General features: G+C 59.2%; 1 protein-coding gene across 2 annotated transcripts; it reads right to left on the bottom strand.

Annotated features, from left to right (window-relative positions):
* Window positions 1-13424, bottom strand: BOK (BCL2 family apoptosis regulator BOK). Of its 2 annotated transcripts, XM_086720191.1 has the most exons (5): window positions 13221-13412; window positions 12649-12900; window positions 9810-9938; window positions 1787-1950; window positions 1-787 (listed from the first exon to the last, which is right to left on the bottom strand). In XM_086720191.1, the coding sequence occupies exons 2-5, from the start codon at window positions 12869-12871 to the stop codon at window positions 662-664; spliced, it is 642 nt and encodes a 213-aa protein (XP_086576317.1). In that variant the 5' UTR covers window positions 12872-12900; window positions 13221-13412; the 3' UTR covers window positions 1-661. The 2 variants fall into 2 exon arrangements, with proteins under 2 accessions (XP_086576317.1, XP_086576318.1); XM_086720192.1 differs by lacking the exons at window positions 1-787; window positions 1787-1950 and adding an exon at window positions 4358-4858 and having other exon boundaries at window positions 13221-13424.
* Window positions 13425-18141: the final 4717 nt, after the last annotated feature.

Below are 18141 nucleotides of genomic sequence, written 5' to 3'. Positions count from 1 at the left end.
TCCGTTGCCATGAAACTTTATTGGGACTGAACGCACACACACCAGCCTTCTTGTTCACAGGCTCCTGTGCTCTCAGGCCAGGCGTGCCGGCTTGGAGCCCACACCCCTGGTCCCCACAACACAGCCTCCCTGCCATGGGAGGGGGACACGCGCTCCCTCCAGAAATGGATTAAGCAACCAGCACATGAGCTCTATGCCCTGTTTACAAGGTCAGTAAGACCCCACGGCTCCTCCAGCCTTGGCCAGGCCAGGGTCTCCTTCCGACTGCATGTGCAGGGCCCACGGCCCAGCTCACGTCCTGACGTGGTCACCCTTCACGGACGGGACCCGGGCATCAAGTGACAGCCTGGCGTTCCCAGCCCCCTTCCTTTGGGACCTGGATGGTGACCCTGGCTTCATGGCTCCAGATGGAAGAGGACAGGGAGGGGTTCCAGGGGAAGGCACTGAAACCCAGCTCCAGGCCAGGGAGGCCCCCGCTGCTTCCCCTTCTAGAGGGCCAGGGTCTGTGGACCAGGGGCTCAGGGCAGGGCCTCCGGCACCGAGGCGGGGCTCTGAAGATCGGAGCGTTCCCAGCCTGGTTGGGGAGGACGTTGGCGCTTTCGAGGGCCGGGGGTCTCCTGGGTCGGAGAGCCTGGCTTCGGCCTCTGCCCGAGCCAGCGGCTCATCTCTCTGGCAACAGCACGAAGAAGGCGGCCTTCAGGAAGCGGCCGAAGCTGCAGAGTGCGGCCACCAGCCAGTGTGAGCGGAAGCCGGGCTCGGTGCTGACCACACACTTGAGGACATCGGTCTGGGAGGGAAGAGGGCACAGTTAGAGGGCAGGGCACCTCACACGGATGTCCGCCGACACCCACGAGGGGGTGCGCGAGGCCGTTAGGGAAGGCCCGTGGTCCACTCCGGACAGAAGACCCGCGTGGGGCCGACCCGGCCACGAGAAGCGAAGGGAGGAGGTAGGTGGAGGCAGGGAGCGGCCAGCCGACGGGAGAAGCCTGCGGTGCCCACGTGAGGACTCCACCGCCAGCCCCGTGGCCACTACCTGCAGCCACGTCCCTGCAACCCCCGGCCTCCTTCTGCCTTGGCCCTGTGGAGCCTGGGGCGCCAGGAAACGCCAAGCCCAACTTCAGACTCTCCCTTCGAACAGGAGTGGACACAGCTTTCCAGAACCCCAGGGAACGGCCACTATTTCTTCCTATTCCTGCTAAGAAATGAAGTATTTTCTCTACAGTCCAGACTTGGACCGTGGTGGTCACGGCCTTGCTGGCTCCACGGAGAGGAAGCAGGAGGGACAGAGGCCCCGGGGTCCCTGCTGAGGGACACCCACAGCCACAAGTCACCCTGGAGGCGGTGTCCCTCCGCCTGCCTCCCGCAGCGCCAACTTCAGATGAGCCTCCGGCCCCAGAACCGCCCGACCTCGGCCTTCGGCTCCGACCTCGGCGGAGGGCTGAGCTCTGTCATCCACAGCCGGCCTCGCACACCCTTGCCCGCCATCCCTTTTACAGAGGAGAAGACTGAGATCTCCTGTGGGAGCCTGGCCAGGGCTGGGCGGGCGGCTGGGGCGCGGGGACTGATGGGTAGGACGCCTGCACGCATCCCTGCGGGCTGGGCCGATGTGCCCCACCTCTCCTGGACAGAGGGGTCACGGCTGCAGACCAGCTTCTGCCCTGCGGGGGACTCCCGGACAGCAGGACTTTAGCCCTAGAGGTGGGGGGAGGCTCCAGCCTTGGAGGGAGCTGGGCCTCACCCCTGCCCCACCCAGCAACCCCTTCCCGGGACCTCAGGTGCCCCTCACCCATCCGCCGCGCCTCCGCAGCCAGGGCGCCAGGGTCTTGCGCACAAACTCCCCGAGGCAGTCGACGATAGCGTGGACCATGGCGGGCTGGGCCTGCCGCACACAGTCTACGGCCAGCCCCGCAGCCACTGAGTACAGGGACACCACCTTGCCCCACGTGATGCCTGCAGGGAGAGAGACAGACGCCGGTCAGCAGAAGGCCACCCAAACCCTGGCTCCAGTCCAGCCCTCGGGGTCGCAGGAAGGGCCTCTCTGAGCCACGCCCCCTGCCATCCTCCCACTGATGACTGGGGTGGGCACCCAGGGCGCCAGCCTCCACCCCACCTGGACAGGTGCCCTGCCAGCTGACCGCCAGGCACGAGCCCCAGCCACCCTCCATCACAGGTCAGTCCTGCCACCCTCACGGGTAGTTCTTAGGTGGAGATTCTCGAAGCCCCCGTTATCCGCCCGCACACCTGTGCCAGCGCCCAGGACAACCTCGCACGGCCCACCGTCTGCCGGAGGAGGCGATAAGACAGCAAGGCAGTTCAGTGAGGAGGAAACGGAGGCCAGGGGCGAGGGTGGCCAAGTGACCTGGAGCTGCACACTGTGTCCAGTAAGAGGCGTCAAGCCACACCTGCCCCGGGCGCGTCCGGTCTCCCGAACGGCGGTGTGAAGGCACCGGGATGTTCCCTACACGAAGCAGCTGAGGCCCACGAGGGGGGTGACCCTCCCCAGACCACAGAGCTCCTGAGCAGTGGCACCAAGATGGGGCCGCCCGGGAGGAAAAGGCCGATGAACGGAGTCTGAGAAAGAATGCCCGAAATTCTAGGGTGTGGGCTTCCTTAACGTATAAAGAGAGTTTACAACTCAGCCAGAACAAAGAGAAACCGTTCAAAAGTATGAACGCAGAATAAACAGCTGCTTCACGGAAGAAAAGATACAAATACATGAAACATCTGAAAAATGCCCACCTCACAAATAACCACAGAAAGGCCAATGAAAACAAGATATAGATTGCAATCTGTCAGATTAAAACTTTATTGTTTTTATTTATTTTGGGGGGGAGGGGCAGAGAGAGAGAGAGAGAGAGATTGAGAATCTCAAGCAGGCTCCACGCTGTCAGTGCAGAGCCCGACATGCGTCTTGATCTCATGACCGGGAGATCACAACCTGAGCGGGTGTCAGGAATCGAATGCTTAACCAGCTGAGCCACCCAGCCTCCCCTCTTTCTTACCTCTCTTAATCTTCCTCCTCCCCGAACCCACCGTCCTTAATTCTCCGACTAACGAACACAAAGCACTTAGAAGAGCACTGCTGTAACATGTGGGGGGCACTTTATTTTCTGTGGCTGTATTACCGTTGTCATTGTAATTATAAGTATTAGTCATTCCTCTTTGTACCAAAATTTCCTCATGCTCATTAAAATATCAATTATAAAAGATACCATGAGAAAACATAGAATATGTCGAAGAATCTTTAAAACAGATTGTAGCAGGGGAGGATTATGGTTACCTGGATATAACCGAGGAAGCATCATATGACCCAGGGGAAAAATAAAACAATGGCCAGACAGCATCATCCCTTGGGATCTAGTGTGTCCCCTGTCCAGATTTATTATAACACTGAACAGGTCTGAACAGTGACTCTGGAAGCTGAGGAGAGGGCGTGCTCTGTGCAGAGTCACAGGATATAGCCCCTAAAGCCAAGGACCAGGTAGATACCCCAGGCTGGAAACTCTGACAGCTTCAGACTTGTGCACCCAGCAAACTTCTGACCCATGGCATGGATTGGACCAGTCAGTAAGCAAACGGGAGGGCCCCGGGGTCCCAGAAACCAAGGCCCAGATACCATGCCCGCCTCCCTGCCAGGCTACGAGAGTCACAGCCCTCCAGCCTCCCAACACGAGGGGCCCCTCTACAAGTAAAGATTCTTCACAAACAGCAAAAAACTACAATTACTCTGGTCTCGCGAGTACATGTGAGTACATTATCAACTGTCCTCTTTTGTCTTTTTAAGTTTACTTGTTTATTTTGGAAAGAGAAAGAAAGCGTGAGTGGGGGAGGGGAAGAAAGAGAGGAAGAGAGAGAGAGAATCCCAAGCAGGCTCCGCACCGTCAGCACAGAGCCTGATGCGGGGGTCGAGCTCATGAACCGTGAGACCGTGACCTGAGCCGAAATCAAGAGTCGGACGCTTAACCGACTGAGCCCCCCAGGCGCCCCTTTATGTATTCATTTTTAAAGTAAACTCTAGCCCCAACACAGAGCTTGAACTGATGACTCCAAGATCAAGAGCTGCACATTCTACCGACTGAGCCACCCCAGCACCCCTGTCAGATTAAAACTCTAAATGCCAGGGGCGCCTGGGTGGCGCAGTCGGTTAAGCGGCCGACTTCAGCCAGGTCACGATCTCGCGGTCCGTGAGTTCGAGCCCCGCGTCAGGCTCTGGGCGGATGCCTCAGAGCCTGGAGCCTGTTTCCGATTCTGTGTCTCCCTCTCTCTGCCCCTCCCCCGTTCATGCTCTGTCTCTCTCTGTCCCAAAAATAAATAAACGTTGAAAAAAAAAATTAAAAAAAAAAAAAATAAATAAAACTCTAAATGCCAGTGTGAGTGAGGATCCAGGTGAGTCTGCACCTTGTCACCCTGACGGGAAAGACAGCCACCATCACGGCAGGAATTAGCCTGAGGACGCGGCATCCGCGGATGGTGGTGCTGCCGGGTCAACGCACCTTCGCGGAGCAGCCGGTGCATAGACCGGCTCCCACCCACCCTTGCTCGCCCGTGTTCGCGGCAGCCCTGCTCACAATCGCCAAAAGATGGAAGCGACAAAAGAGCCATCAACTGTGAGCGGAAGAGCAAACTGTGGTCCGTCCGTGCCAGGGAACACGACAGCCACAAAAAGGGATGGGGCGTCGGGGAGCCTCGGAAACACGGCGCTCAGGGGAAGCCACAGACTCAAGAGGCCGCATACGCTGTATGAATCTGTTACGCACAACGTCCAGAACAGGTAAATCCATGGAGACAGACGCAGGTCGGCAGTTGCTCGGGGCCGGGGGAGGGGCGGGGAGGGGGTGCTCAAGGGGCTCCAAGTGTCCTGGGCGATGAAAACAGAGGTGTTAGTTGCACGCACTGTGAATGCACTAACGGCCACTCGATTGTACGCTTTACAACGGTTCATTGTTCTGTAAGTTTCATCTCAATAAAGAGAAAAATTTTAAACCCCATAAATGGGACCACATCATTCCCCTGCGTAAAAACCTCCCATTACTGTTACTTTGCGTCTCTTTCAAAAGAAATCCAAGTTACGGGGCCCCGTGGCCAGCTCCCAGCCTGTGGAGCGTGTGACTCTTGAGCTCAGGGGTGTGAGTTCCAGCCCCGCGCTGGGTGTAGAGATGACTTAAAAATAAATCCAAGTCTGAAATCTCATGTGAGCCCCCACCCCCTTCTAGGCCCCATTCCCACCACCCCGGCCTCACGTGTGCTCTTCCCGCCTCTTCCCTGCTGCCGGCAGTGCTCCCCAGCTCCACAGGCCAGGCCGTGAGGGCGCCAGCTCGTGGTGACAGCACTCCCCCCATGCCCGTCCCGCTCACGTGGTGCCCTTGGCACCTGCCAGGCACCGCCCCCTGCCAGGACGCAGGTGAAGGGACTGACACGCGAGGGTCGGGGTGACTGCCACGGGATGCAGGAGGTGAACACCACGTTCTGTGGTGCCCCACGTGGAGACAGGTGCTCACTGTGGCGAGCTCCACGTGATGGCTGTATTTTCAGGTCTGGAGAGAAAAGCCAGGGATGGTAATAAGTTACCCTAAATTACAGTGGCACTTAATGCACTCACCGCCTCTGTCTCGCCCTAACACATTTTCATGCCCCCAAAGGACGCCCTCACCACGGGCAGTCAGGCCCCTTCCCCACCCCTGCACGCAGACCCGTCTTCTGCCTTGGCGGATCTCCCTCCTGTAGGTGTTCCCTGTGGAAGGGCTCACACACGACACTCCGTTCTGCGTCTGGCTGCTTGCACCGGGCACAACGTCCCCAAGGTTCATCCACGTGGTACCTGTCAGCATGTCTCCCTTTCTGTGGCCGAATGACGTTCCCCTGCGCAAAGAGACCACGTTCTGCTCATCCATCCATCAGATGACGAACGTCTGGGTTGCCCGTGAACAGCACTGCTCTGAACGTCTGCGTAGACGTGTGCTTCCATTTTTCACGGGTGGACGCCCAGGAGCAGGACCGGTGTGCCCCGCGGTAACGCCACTCGAGTTAAACCGCTAGAGAGGCCGACCGTCTTCCACGGCAGCCGAGCCACACTGGGGCCCCACCAGCAGCTAATGAGGCTTCGACTGTTCACGTCCCCACCGTGGCGTGTGCACCTGCCTCTGATCCCAGCCATCCTGGTGGGCGGGCGCTGGGGCCTCGCGGTGGTGGCTCTTCCCTGGTTGGCTGATGAGAGCACTTTTCATGGGCCATCTGTACATCTTCCTTGGAAAAGCGTCTACTCAGATTCTTCGCTTCTTTTAGGTTGGGTGGTCTTTTAGTACTGTTTTCTAAGAGTTGGTTATCTTTTCTATTTTCTGATCTCTTTGTGGTAAAATATTTTGCTCTCGTCCTAAGAAGAAAAAACTGAAAACCCTGCCAACTTCTAACCAGGGAGAGAAAAACCAGCTTTTCCCCTGAAGGGAGCTGAGCAGACAAAGGGCAGGGACAGAGACACGGCCACCCAGGGGATGCCTCCACAGGTCCTGCCCTGTAGTCCTCAAGCTGCCCCATCCGGGGCCACAGCCCTGACTGGGCCTGCACCCCAGGGGGGCCTGCCAAGGGGAGGAGGGGGTGCGAGGTGCAGCGGGAGGGTCCGTGTGAGCAAGGAGGGGCCGCGGGAAGACGGACAGTGCTGGCGAGCACCTCAAGGCTGGACCTCACGGCTGGGGCCGACCCAGTGGCGAAAGGGTCTAAGGACCTGAGACGTAGGATGGACAAGGGACCAAGGGGAAGCCTTGGGCGGCAAGCAGGGTGGTGGGAGGCGCACCCACAGCTGGTGAGGGGGTGGCCGGAGAGCCAGGCAGCAGCAGAAGGCCAGCCCTGCAACCCCACCTCCGTGCAGCCCTGCTCTTTTCAGGTGGCTCTGAGGTTCAGAGAAGCTAAGAAACCACTTGCAGGTCACGGAGCCACAGCCGATGAGGGGCAGCTGCCGAAGAGCCCACAGGGGCAGGTCAGGTGTGGAGGCTGCCCCCAGAAGGGGAAGGGGACGGGGCCGGCGGGGGCCAGGGCCGAACGTGCTTGAACACGAGGGGGTATATTCCGCCCCAGTCTCCGGTGAAAACCACAAGACTAACTGACCTCTGCAAGCGGATCGAGCCTCCGGCTTCTGTGCCCATTCTTCCCTGCCCCTCCCCTGTCCTCGTGGTCCCAGTCATTCCGAACACCTCCCTGAGCAAGGCTGGGCAGGTGGAGTGGTCCCTCTGTCCCCTGTCCCCTGCCCACATAGCAGCCACCACCCAGGAGCCTAGCCCAGCCTTCCCGCTCAGACCCACAGCCAGCAGCAGAGCAGAGCTGCATTCTCAGAGATAAGCCTTCCTTTTAAAGCCAGACCTCGGCTCATAAACCAGCCGCCCGCCAGCCTGGAGTCAGACACAGGAGGCCACCCACGCGCCAGCCATCAGGCCCAGGACACAGGAGCCCAGGGAGGGGGAGGGGGATCCTCAGCCCAGGATGTCCCCTGGGCCCCACCTCCTTCCTGGGCCCCACCTGCTTCCTTCTCCACAACGTGCACTCCCAGCCCACCCCTGCAGGTTGCCACAGCCCAGCACCGCCCTCCCCCCCCCCCCCCCAGCTCCGCCCTGCCCCAGGTCGGGACAGTTAGAACATTCTGAAGGAAATTGGCCCTCCCACCAGCCCACCCAGGCACCTGCCTCATGACGTCCTAGCCTTACTGACTCCTACCTGGGAGGTCAGTGCTGACCTGGTGGTGGCCCTGGAGGAAGCTAGATTCTACGGTTGGCTGTTCCATGTCCCTGGCCGTCAAAGTCCCTGGCTGTCCTGTGTCCCTGGCCGTCCCGTGTCCCTGGCTGTCCCACGTTCCTAGCCGTCCCTGGCTGTCCCGCGTTCCTAGCCGTCCCGTGTCCCTGGCTGTCCCATGTCCCTGGCCATCCTGCGTCCCTGGCCATCCTGTGTCCCTGGCCGTCCCACGTCCCTGGCTGTCCCGCGTTCCTAGCTGTCCCTGGCTGTCCCACGTTCCTAGCCGTCCCGCGTCCCTAGCCGTCCCACGTCCCTGGCTGTCCCATGTCCCTGGCCGTCCCTGGCTGTCCCGCGTTCCTAGACGTCCGGCGTCCCTGGCGGTCCCATGTCCCTGGCCATCCCGCGTCCCTGGCTGTCCTGTGTCCCTGGCCGTCCCGCGTCCCTGGCTGTCCTGCGTTCCTAGCTGTCCTGTGTCCCTGGCTGTCCCATGTCCCTGGCCGTCCCATGTCCCTGGCCATCCCTGGCTGTCCTGCATCCCCACCGCACTGGCCACAACTGAGGGAAGCCTATGCCCACCAGGAGCTGGTAGAGCCTCCTTGGGGGAGGATACCGGAAGTCGACGTGTGGTCACCCCAGAGGGTGGGGTCAGCTGGGCTAGGGGTTCATCTCTGATGGGATGAAGCAGCCCTCTGCTTTATCTGTCTCTTTTCCCTGCGGGGTGTGGGCTGCATCTGCGGGTGGTGGGGACCATGCCTCCCCCTGCAGCCTCCACCCTAAAGCCCTGCTCTGCTGCTGTCCCAACCATCCCATGGATGAGGAAACCCAGGCCAAGGTCACATAGCTGGTCAGCAACAGAGCCAGGACCGCCTCCCAGAGGAGGGTGCGAGGCCTCCCTGCTGCCTGGGGCCCTTCCTCCTGCAATGGAATGCCTTCCAGAAAGCCCCAGAGGGAGGGTGGCCCTCTCCACTAGCCACATGACCGCTCACCTCACTCCCCACTCCAGCTGGGATGCAGCCTCTGGAACACTCTGGCTCCGAGGCCCCCAAGCTTTCCCCCGGCGAGGGCCAGGGCCGGCTGTCCCGTCATCAGGGGTCCCCTGGCCCCGGTGCCGGGGAAACACCCACGGGATGTGCTGAGGCAGGAGGTGCTGGTTGGGGCTGGGGCTCTGGTTACCTAGACGCACAGCCTGGCACCTGTTATACAAGGATACAGGGATGGACTCACAGAGTGTGGGTGCCAGGACAGGACGTGGTGTCACAGGTGGGGATATGAGGTCCGTGGACGGCAGGGAGCCCAGCAGGGTTCCAAGGAGAGGACATGGGGACAGGAGAAGGTTTAGGGGGACGAGCCCCATCGCCTCCAGTGAGTCGGGGGGTAGCAGCAGGAGCTGAACTCAGAAGTGAGGGCACAGAGAGGAGGTGGCAGGAGCACACGTCACCTGCGCACAGTTGGGGCACCAGGAGACGCCCAGGGGAGTGCGGGTCAGCCAGCTGAGACAGGTGTGGTGCTCTTCCCCAGAGACTGCCCAGGGAGCCTCTGCTCCAGGGCTCCTGTCCTCATGGATCTTCCCTCCACATGGGGCCGCCCTGCAAGGCGCCTCTGACCAACACAATCCGGCAGAGTGACACCGTACCTGCAGAGGCTGCATCCCGAGAGCCTGACAGTCCCACCCGGGACGCTGGGGACACTCCCCTTGGGGACCCGGTACCACGCCGTGAGAAGCCCACAGGCCACACGCAGGACACGCTGCCCCCCCTCTAAGTCAACGGCCAGCACCGACTGGCAATCTGGGACACGCGGCCCAGACAAGACTTCAGGTCGCTGCCACCCCAGCCGATGCCCAGTCAGAGCCTCGTAGAGGCCTGGCACCAGCTGCCCAGCAGGCCCACCGTCCTCACAACCGGGGGAGGCACTGCACGTCACCGTTCGAGTCAAGGTTCTGGGCTCTTTTGTGCAGCAAGAAAGTACACGTGACCACCAGGTGGCTCCAGGGCTGTGGGGGCCGCTTCCTGCAGGCCCCAGAGCTGAAGGCCCTGCCCCCCGGCCCACCCCAGCCCTGTGGGCGCCCTGGGGGAGGGGGTACCCAGGCCTACCTGCGGAGAAGATTTGTGCTGCCACGGCCAGGAAGGCATCGGTCACCACTGTCTCAGACTGCAGGGAGATGTTCAGCTGACGAGCCACGTTGCGGTAGATACTGGGCCGGATCAGCTCCAGCTCATCTCCTGTGCAGTCACACAGCGGGGTCAGAGGTGGTCCGTGCCTGCACGACCCTAGTCCCACCATCACACGGGCCTGGGACCAGCCCACTCCTCACGGCCCGCAGCTGGCACCGAACATGCCTGATCCCCGACCGGATTCAGCCCGTCAAATTCCCACCCTGACTTGGCCCCACCATGGCCCCTGGGAACAGGAGACCAAGGAAGTACACTGGGAACCCCCAGACCTACCTCCGCGTCCCGCCCCTCCGACAAGCCAGCCACCCCCCACTCCCACCCAGGGCCAAGCCTGCTGGGCCGGTGTGGTGGGAATCCCAAGGAGGAACAAGGGCCGTGCCTGATGGGTGACTCATGGCTCACAGTGAGCTGCCCGGGCGGCAGGCGGACTGGGCAGGCAGCCAGAGCCCGACCCGGGCAGGGGCTGTGCCAACGACCCCACGCAGGTGGGCCCCTGGCTGCTGCCTCCGAGGGGCATCCTCGCTCAGGCCCTGCTCTGTGAACCGAGAAGCTGAGCCATTGCCCCAAGCCGCCGACACCGCCCAGGCTCAAACCTGGGCTCCTGGTGCCAAGCGGGTGTGTCTGGACCGGCGGCCACGTTGGGCAGAGAAAATGCCCTCTCAGCAGCCCTGCCCGTGGCCTGCGCTCGCTGCAGCGCCCCTGGCAGTGACGTGCTGGGAATCCCGCACGGCCCTCCGACCGGTGTCCCCCAGCCCAGGCACTTCTGCAGCCAAGGCCAACGGGGAGATGCCGGGGACTGGCCAACACGGAGCGACAGGGGAGTCTGCGTCATTCCCGAGGCCAGCTGCACTCCATCTAATGAACTAAGATCTAGATGCAAAGCACAAACCGGCGAGGCTGGCGGGCAGCTGGAGGAGGTGGCATGGAAATCCCCAGGGCCGGCCTGGCCGTTCCCACACAGACCTCAGGGCCGCTGGGGACCGGCCCCAAACACTGACCACGGGGACGCGACCCATTCTTCTTCCTGTGTGCCGTTGCCCCGGGAGCTAGGCGTCTGTGCCGAGGAGGGGCTGAGGGGCGTGCCGGGGGGCAGGGAGGCAGGGGGCAGGGAGGCAGCGCCGGCCGTGAAGGGGCTAGTGCGGAGCGGCACCAAGAGCAGAACGCAGCAAACAGACATGAAGGAGAGCACCCTGGGGGGCCAGGCCATCTCCTCCCTCCGGATTTCACCCGGCAGGGCTGAGTCCCAGCCACCGGACATAGCCTGGTGCCGGGGAAGGGCCTCGAAGGCCCTGCTCCTGAGATGGCTGGTGCTGGGCACCCAAGCCCAGGCTGGAAATACCGGGGCTCTCAGGATGGGACACACAGGACTGAGGGCAGAGGAACCAGCCTGGTCAGACTGGGAGAGGCCGAAGCAAAGTTCTTCAGACAAGTTCAGACAATAGGCACTCTGGGCCCAGGGCAGAGGCAGTGCCCAGCTCCTGCTCACAGACAAGGAGACAGAGGCTGGAGGTTGGGGGGCTGCAGGGCAGGCCAGGACGGAGGCAAGACTTCCTTCTGGCTCCCCCAGGGAGGCCAAGGAACCACCTTCTCCAGGGCCCTCTAGAATGCTCCACCAGTGTCATCCCCACAGGCCAGCTGAAGAAACGGCTGTGGGTGGCTGACCTCATGGGAGTCTAGGCCCTCTGGACCCCTGCCTGGTTCCCCAAACCCCACTGGCTCTCCCCTCCCCTGAGGCCCCGGAGGGCTACCACCCTTCCTGGCAGCCTTGTCTGACGCCCCAAGGAATCTGTGTGTCTCCCCACACCCCAGGTCTACACAGCTCTGCTCTGAGTCCACACAAAACAGGGACAAGCAGACACCGGTGTCAGCCGAAGAGGCAGCGTCCTCTCACACAGCACTTCCCCGCGAGCCTGGACCCACACTCTGCGCGCAGAGCCGCACCATCAGGCCTCCATCCCCTGCCCATGTGCCCACCGCCAGCAACCAGTAAGCGAGCTCAGTCCCTGGGGGAAGTACACTGAATCAGCTGGGCTGGTCCCCCTCTGGGGTGCAGACCCTGGAGAAGGTGGAAACAGTTACTGGGCTGCGTGTGACCGCACCCCCCCCCCATAAGTGCCCCCAGGTGTCTATACACACGGGCTGGCCCCTTGGTGGCTCTGAGCCTCTGAGCCTCTTTTGCAGGGAGCCCTACCAGGCCTCCACATCAAGGGGAAAGAGCAGCGGGGATTTCAGGCAGCAACCCCAAAGACCTACTTTCCAAAACAAACATCGGGACACGTGGTCCCACAAAGGATTTCTGTGCCCAGCTCAGTACAAGGGTCACTCTGGAAGTTTAGCCACCAAAACACTGTTGTTTCCCAGAGATTTCTAGTCTTTGTGAACAGAATGTCTCAGATCTGGGCGGAGCTGGCATGCCGGGGAGCTCTGCAGCGGGTGGGCCGGAGAGCCCAGGGGCTAAAGAGGGGAGTGTGGGTGGGCCCGCCTAGCGAAGCAAGGCTATTCCTGCCCTCCTCCTCCTCCCCTCCCGGCCCGCCCCCTGTCCGCCCCCAAGGGAAACTTCGGCCTAGCAGCGGGGGGCTTCTCCCGGACACCCCTTGGCGTAGCAACGGGGGTCGCCCCCGGGGCACCCCTCGGCCCAGGATTGGGGGGCTTCTCCCGGGCACCCTCGGCCCAGCAACGGGGGTCGCCCCCGAGACACCCCTCGGGCCAGCAGCGGGGGGCTTCTCCCGGGCACCCGCCCGCCCCGGCCCGCACTCACCCAGGCGCAGCAGCACCGCGCACACCTCCGCCAGGCGGCCTCCGGGGGCGGGAGCGGCGCGTTCGGGCGCGTTCCAGGCGAGGCCGGCGCGCAGCAGTCGCGCATGCACGAACTCCCGGCCGAGCGCCTTGGCCTGGGCCACCAGCTCCTTGTCGGTGGGCGAGCGGTCAAAGGCGTCCATGATCTCGGCGGCGAAGACCGAGGAGCGCCGCAGCACCTCCATGGCGGGGACGCGGGCCAGGGGCGCGGCACCTGCGGGGAGCCCGGCTCAGCGCCCCGGCCTGGCCGGCGGCGGGGACGGCGCGCGGGGAGGGGGCGCGCGGGGAGGGGGCGCAGCGGGGAGGTGTTGGAGGGGCGCGGCCGGCCGCGAGGGGCCGTTCGTTCTGGTGAAGGGGGGAGGGACAAATCTTTGAAATCACGGTGCCACGCTCTTTGAGATTCCGGGTTCCATCACAAGGCTCCCCAGGGTGCCCGCGCCAGAAGGACCGCTGCGAGGTGGCGATGCGCCCCTGGGGCCCCGCCTCGGAGGCGCGGCGTCCCCCGCGCCCGTCCCCGGCCGTCGCCCCGCTCACCTCCCCCGCTGCATGGCGCGGGCGCGGGGCCGGGGAGGGGGCTCTGGCCTCAGCGTCTGCGGGCCGCGGGCCCCGCCGGCCTCGGTCCTTCCCCCCGCAGCGGCGGGGACGCGCGCCCGCCCCTCGCCCCGCAGGTCCGCGCTCCCGGGGGCGCACGGCGCGGCTCTCCGCCGGCGAGAGGCGAGGCTTGGGGCTTCGCCTTCTAAGGAAAAGGCAGCCCCCGGGGCGGAGCCGCGGCCCGGCCTCCCCGCCGCCTCCCGGCTTAAGGAGGACCGAGCGAGTTCGCCGCCACCGGCGCCACCGGGCAGGAAGGACCTGGAGCTGCGGCCCCCGCGCGGGCCCCTGGCTTCGCACCCAGTGCGTTTTCTTACTGGTTCCCAGATGTTCTCCATGTGCCCCGGGGACGTGCCCCTGGTCTGACACGTGGCCTTGCGCTGTAGATAAACGCTTGGCCGCGTAGCACATTGAAGACCCTACAAAAATCTTGTGGCGCTGGGGGGGGGGGGGGTCGGGGGGGGGTTGCTGTTGCTTACAAGGAACTGGAGTGATTCTCAGCCAAGTCCAATTTGTCTTTCTCTCTTTTTTTTTTATTAAAAAATGTTTTTAACTTTGTTTATCTTGAGAGAGACAGAGCGTGAGCAGGGGAGGGACAGAGAGAGAGAGAGAGAGAGAGAGAGAGAGAGAGGATCCCAAGCAGGCTCCTGGCTCCTCGCTTTCAGTGCAGAGCCTGATGCGGGAGTGGAACTCACCAAAGGGTGAGACGCTTAACCCAAGGAGCCATCCAGGCGCCCCTGTCTTTTCTCATAAGGTTGTTTTTTCATTAGGATAGTCTCCTACGTTTCCTTTTCATAGCATAAATGTTTTACCGGTGACATCGATGGATCACAGATCAGTTCTTGTGAAGGGCGTCCTAGGGACCAGACAGAGCTCTTTTTTGTATTTTCATATGAATATCCAGTTGACCCAACGTCATTTCCTGAAAAGACCATCCTTTTCCTCTTGAATTGGACAAGAGCCCCCATCATAAATCAAGTAATGGTGTATGTGATGACCTGTTCTAGATGCTCTTACGTCCCACTGGTCAATTCCTCTATCCTTGAACCAACACCACACAGTTCAAACAAGATTAACCAACCTGCCCTAACTCACATACATAGAGCACATCATCCAATAGCTGTAGAATACATGTTTCTAACACGTGCACATGGAATGTTAATCAAAATAGACCACATCCTGGGCCATAAAACCTCAACAAATTTCAGAGGATTGAAACCATGCAAGCGTGTCCTCTTTGAATTAAATTAAAACTCAATGTCAACAAAACAATTAGAAAGCCTCCAAGTGCTTGGTATTTAAACCTTACCCTTCTAGATAATTAAGGATCTAATGGTAAATCACAAGGGAAACTGTAAAATATTTTGAAGTGAAAATATGACCTGCCAAACACTGAGGGGCGCAGGTACAGCAGTGCTTGGAGGAAAACTTGTAGCTTTAGGAGAAAGGTGGAAAATTAATGCTCTAAGTTCCAAGTCAAGAAGCTAGTAAAAGAACAACAAATTAAACCCAGAGGTGAGAGGGCGCCTGGGTGGCGCAGTCGGTTAAGCGTCCGACTTCAGCCAGGTCACGATCTCGCGGTCCGTGAGTTCGAGCCCCGCGTCGGGCTCTGGGCTGATGGCTCAGAGCCTGGAGCCTGTTTCCGATTCTGTGTCTCCCTCTCTCTCTGCCCCTCCCCCGTTCATGCTCTGTCTCTCTCTGTCCCAAAAATAAATAAACGTTGAAAAAAAAATTAAAAAAAAAATAAACCCAGAGGTGAGAGGAAATAACAAAAACTATGGCAAAAATTAATGAAATAAAGCAAAATTAGAGAAAATCAACAAAGCCAATGGTTGGTTCTTTGAAGAGATTAATAGAATTGATAAACCCCTGGAAATGTTGGGTAAGAAAAAGAAAACAGAAATTCCAGTATCAGGAATGAAAAAGAGGACATAACCAGATACTACAAACATTAAAAGGATAATAAGGGGACCCTGGCTGGCTCAGTCAGTGGATCACACAACCCTTGCTCTCAGGGTTTGAGCCCCACATGGGTGTAGAAATTACTTTAAAATAAAATCTTAAAAAAAAAAAAAGGGATGATAAGAGAATAGTATGAACAACTCCAAGACAGTAAATTTGAAATTTAAATGAAACACAATTTACCAAAACTGACATTAGAAGAAATAGAAAATCTGGATAGTCCTATACCAATTAAATAAAATTAATCCATAATTTAAAATATTCTCCAAAAGAAAATCTAATTCAGATGGTTTATTTTTTTTTTAGTTAGTTTGTTTGTTTGTTTTTTATTTATTTATTTATTTATTTATTTATTTATTTATTTATTATTGAGAGAGAGCACAACTGGGGGAGAGGTAGAGAGAGGGACAGATAGCATCCCAAGCAGGCTCTGTGATGGCAGCACAGAGCCCCATGAGGGACTTGAGCTCACGAACCATGAGATCATAACCGGAGCTGAAGTGGGACGCTTTACTGACTGAGCCAGGTGCCCCATGTTTTTTTTTTTTTTTTAATTCAGATGGTTTCATTGGGGGAATTCCTCTAAACAGTTGAGGAAATATCACCAACCTTACACAAACCTTTCCAGAGACTAAAAAGTGAGCAAATACTTCCCACCTCATTTTGCAAGGCCAACAAAGCATTGATACCCAAACGTACGTAGAACATTACAAGAATCGAGGAAAGCTATCGAACCTCTGCTGCCTTGGCTTCTGCATCTATAGAACAGTTACCTACCTTGTGTGGTTGTCAAGAGGCCTGGACTAGTGAATCCACGTAAAAACTTGCTTGTCACATAGAAAAGCTACGGGGCTCTCAAATGTGAGTGCGCATTTGAATGACCTCTTCAGTGTAGGGTCTGGAGTGTCGGGACAGAGTCTGCCCTGGCATTTCTGCAGAGCACTCGGGTTTGGTACCTCCCTGTGTTTTAAAGATGGGAACATGGAATATGGATGCTCAGGATGGAAAGGGATTTACCCACGGTATCTCCGCAAGACTGTGCATAATCAGATTGTGAACTTTGGGGTCCACCCCTGGGGCCCCTGGAATGTACTTCTGGCAGAGGGAAAACCTGGTCTGCACACAGGAGACAGGGATGCCCCCTCCTGCCACCTTCCCCCCACGTGGCCTCAGGCAACTTTCGGCCCCACTTACAGCCTCCTATAGGACGTGAGATCCCATTCTGTGCTTCCTTCCTCCTGGGGAGCATGGATGGGTGCAGAAAGACTTGCTAGGCCCCCACGTGGAAGTGACAAATCACTGCACATAACTGATAGATGCCTATGTTTAGCACAGTCCCTTCAGTCCAGGGGATGCCATGCCTGAAACCAGTGGACTCCTCCCTGGACCTTTTATAGCAGATCAAAGCCATGTCTCAGGATGTTCAGTACAGAATATTGATAACAGTAAGGGACTGGAAATGCCCCCAAAGGCTTATTAAGAGAGAAGGTTTTTGGGTTTTTAAAAAAAAATTTTTTTAACGTTTATTCATTTTTGAGACAGAGAGAGACAGAGCATGAATGGGGGAAGGGGCAGAGAGAGGGGGAGACACAGAATCCGAAGCAGGCTCCAGGCTCCGAGCCGTCAGCACAGAGCCCGACGCGGGGCTCGAACTCACGGACCGCGAGATCATGACTTGAGCAGAAGTCGGACGCTCAACCGACTCAGCCACCCAGGCGCCCCTAAGAGAGAGGGTTAAAGCAGTCCTGAGTAGTTAGAGCACAAACCCTTATCCAGACCTTAAAAAGGCTGGCTCGTGGAGGCACCTGGGTGGCTGAGTCGGTTGAGCATCCGACTTCGGCTGAGGTCATGATCTCGCGGTCCGTGAGTTCGAGCCCCGCGTCGGGCTCTGTGCTGACGGCTCGGAGCCTGGAGCCTGCTTCGGATTCTGTGTCTCCCCCTCTCTCTGCCCCTTCCCTGCTCATGCTCTGTCTCTCTCTGTCTCTCAAAAATGAATAAATGTTAAAAAAAAAAAATCTTTTTTTAAAAAGGCTGGATCATGCTGGAATTAGTTGAGGCCTTCTTGTCCCTCGAGGCCTGGAGGAAGCTGGCCTTGTCCACCCAGTCCTGGTCGCAGTTCCCCATGAGCGCTCTGACACTCCGCCGTCACCTTTGGCCCCGATTCTCTGCCTCTGGAGAATGTATTGCTTCTGCCCCTCTGTCTGCCCTGGTGTTGACCAAGTGTGGACCTTGGTGCCTGGTTGGCAAGGAGCCTTCTGCGGCCCCAGACTGGCCTGAGCATAGGGGGGCTTTTGGCTCGTGCGACTAAAATGTCCAGGGAGGGGTCCACTGGTTTCAGGCACGGCTGGATCCTGAAGGAGGCTCTCCTTCCGCCTGTGGGTCTGTCTGTGCTCCTTCGTCGTGGCTTCACCCTCAGGCAGGCTGTCCCTGAGGGACTGCACTCACCTCAGCCATGCAGGCTTTCCCAGAGGGAAAAAACCCAGTCTTTCCAGGATGCCCTGGGGCCAGCAGCTTTTGTCACAAGCCCCTCCCTGAACCAGCTGTGGCTGGACACAGGGAAGGTGCCACGGTGTCAGGTCTGATTATATTCGTGGCCCCGGATGGGGTGCAGGGGCCTGTCAGTGCCACCAGGTAGCAAGGATAGGGGTGGAGCTCATGACCTGGAGAGGGAGCCTGGCTTTCCATAAGATCCTGCTCAAGGCCTTTGTGGGGGTCACGATTTGGGGAGCAGGGGGTCCACAACCCAGTGATGCCAGGTTTGAAAGGTGAGTGGTCATACTAGCACAGACATGGACCAGGGTCCCTGCCTGGTCCCCTATAGCCATGCAAGGGGGAAGGCACACAGGCCAGTGTCCTGTCCCGCAGAGCCAATGCCCAGGCCTCCAGAAACCCCTGTCTACACTAG

This window comes from Puma concolor, chromosome C1, assembly GCF_028749965.1.
Source record: "Puma concolor isolate L17-30 chromosome C1, mPumCon1.1.hap2, whole genome shotgun sequence".
NCBI lineage: Eukaryota > Metazoa > Chordata > Mammalia > Carnivora > Felidae > Puma > Puma concolor.
The sequence above is the reverse complement of the archived record's forward strand: the minus strand, read 5'-3'. Positions and strand labels throughout refer to the sequence as shown.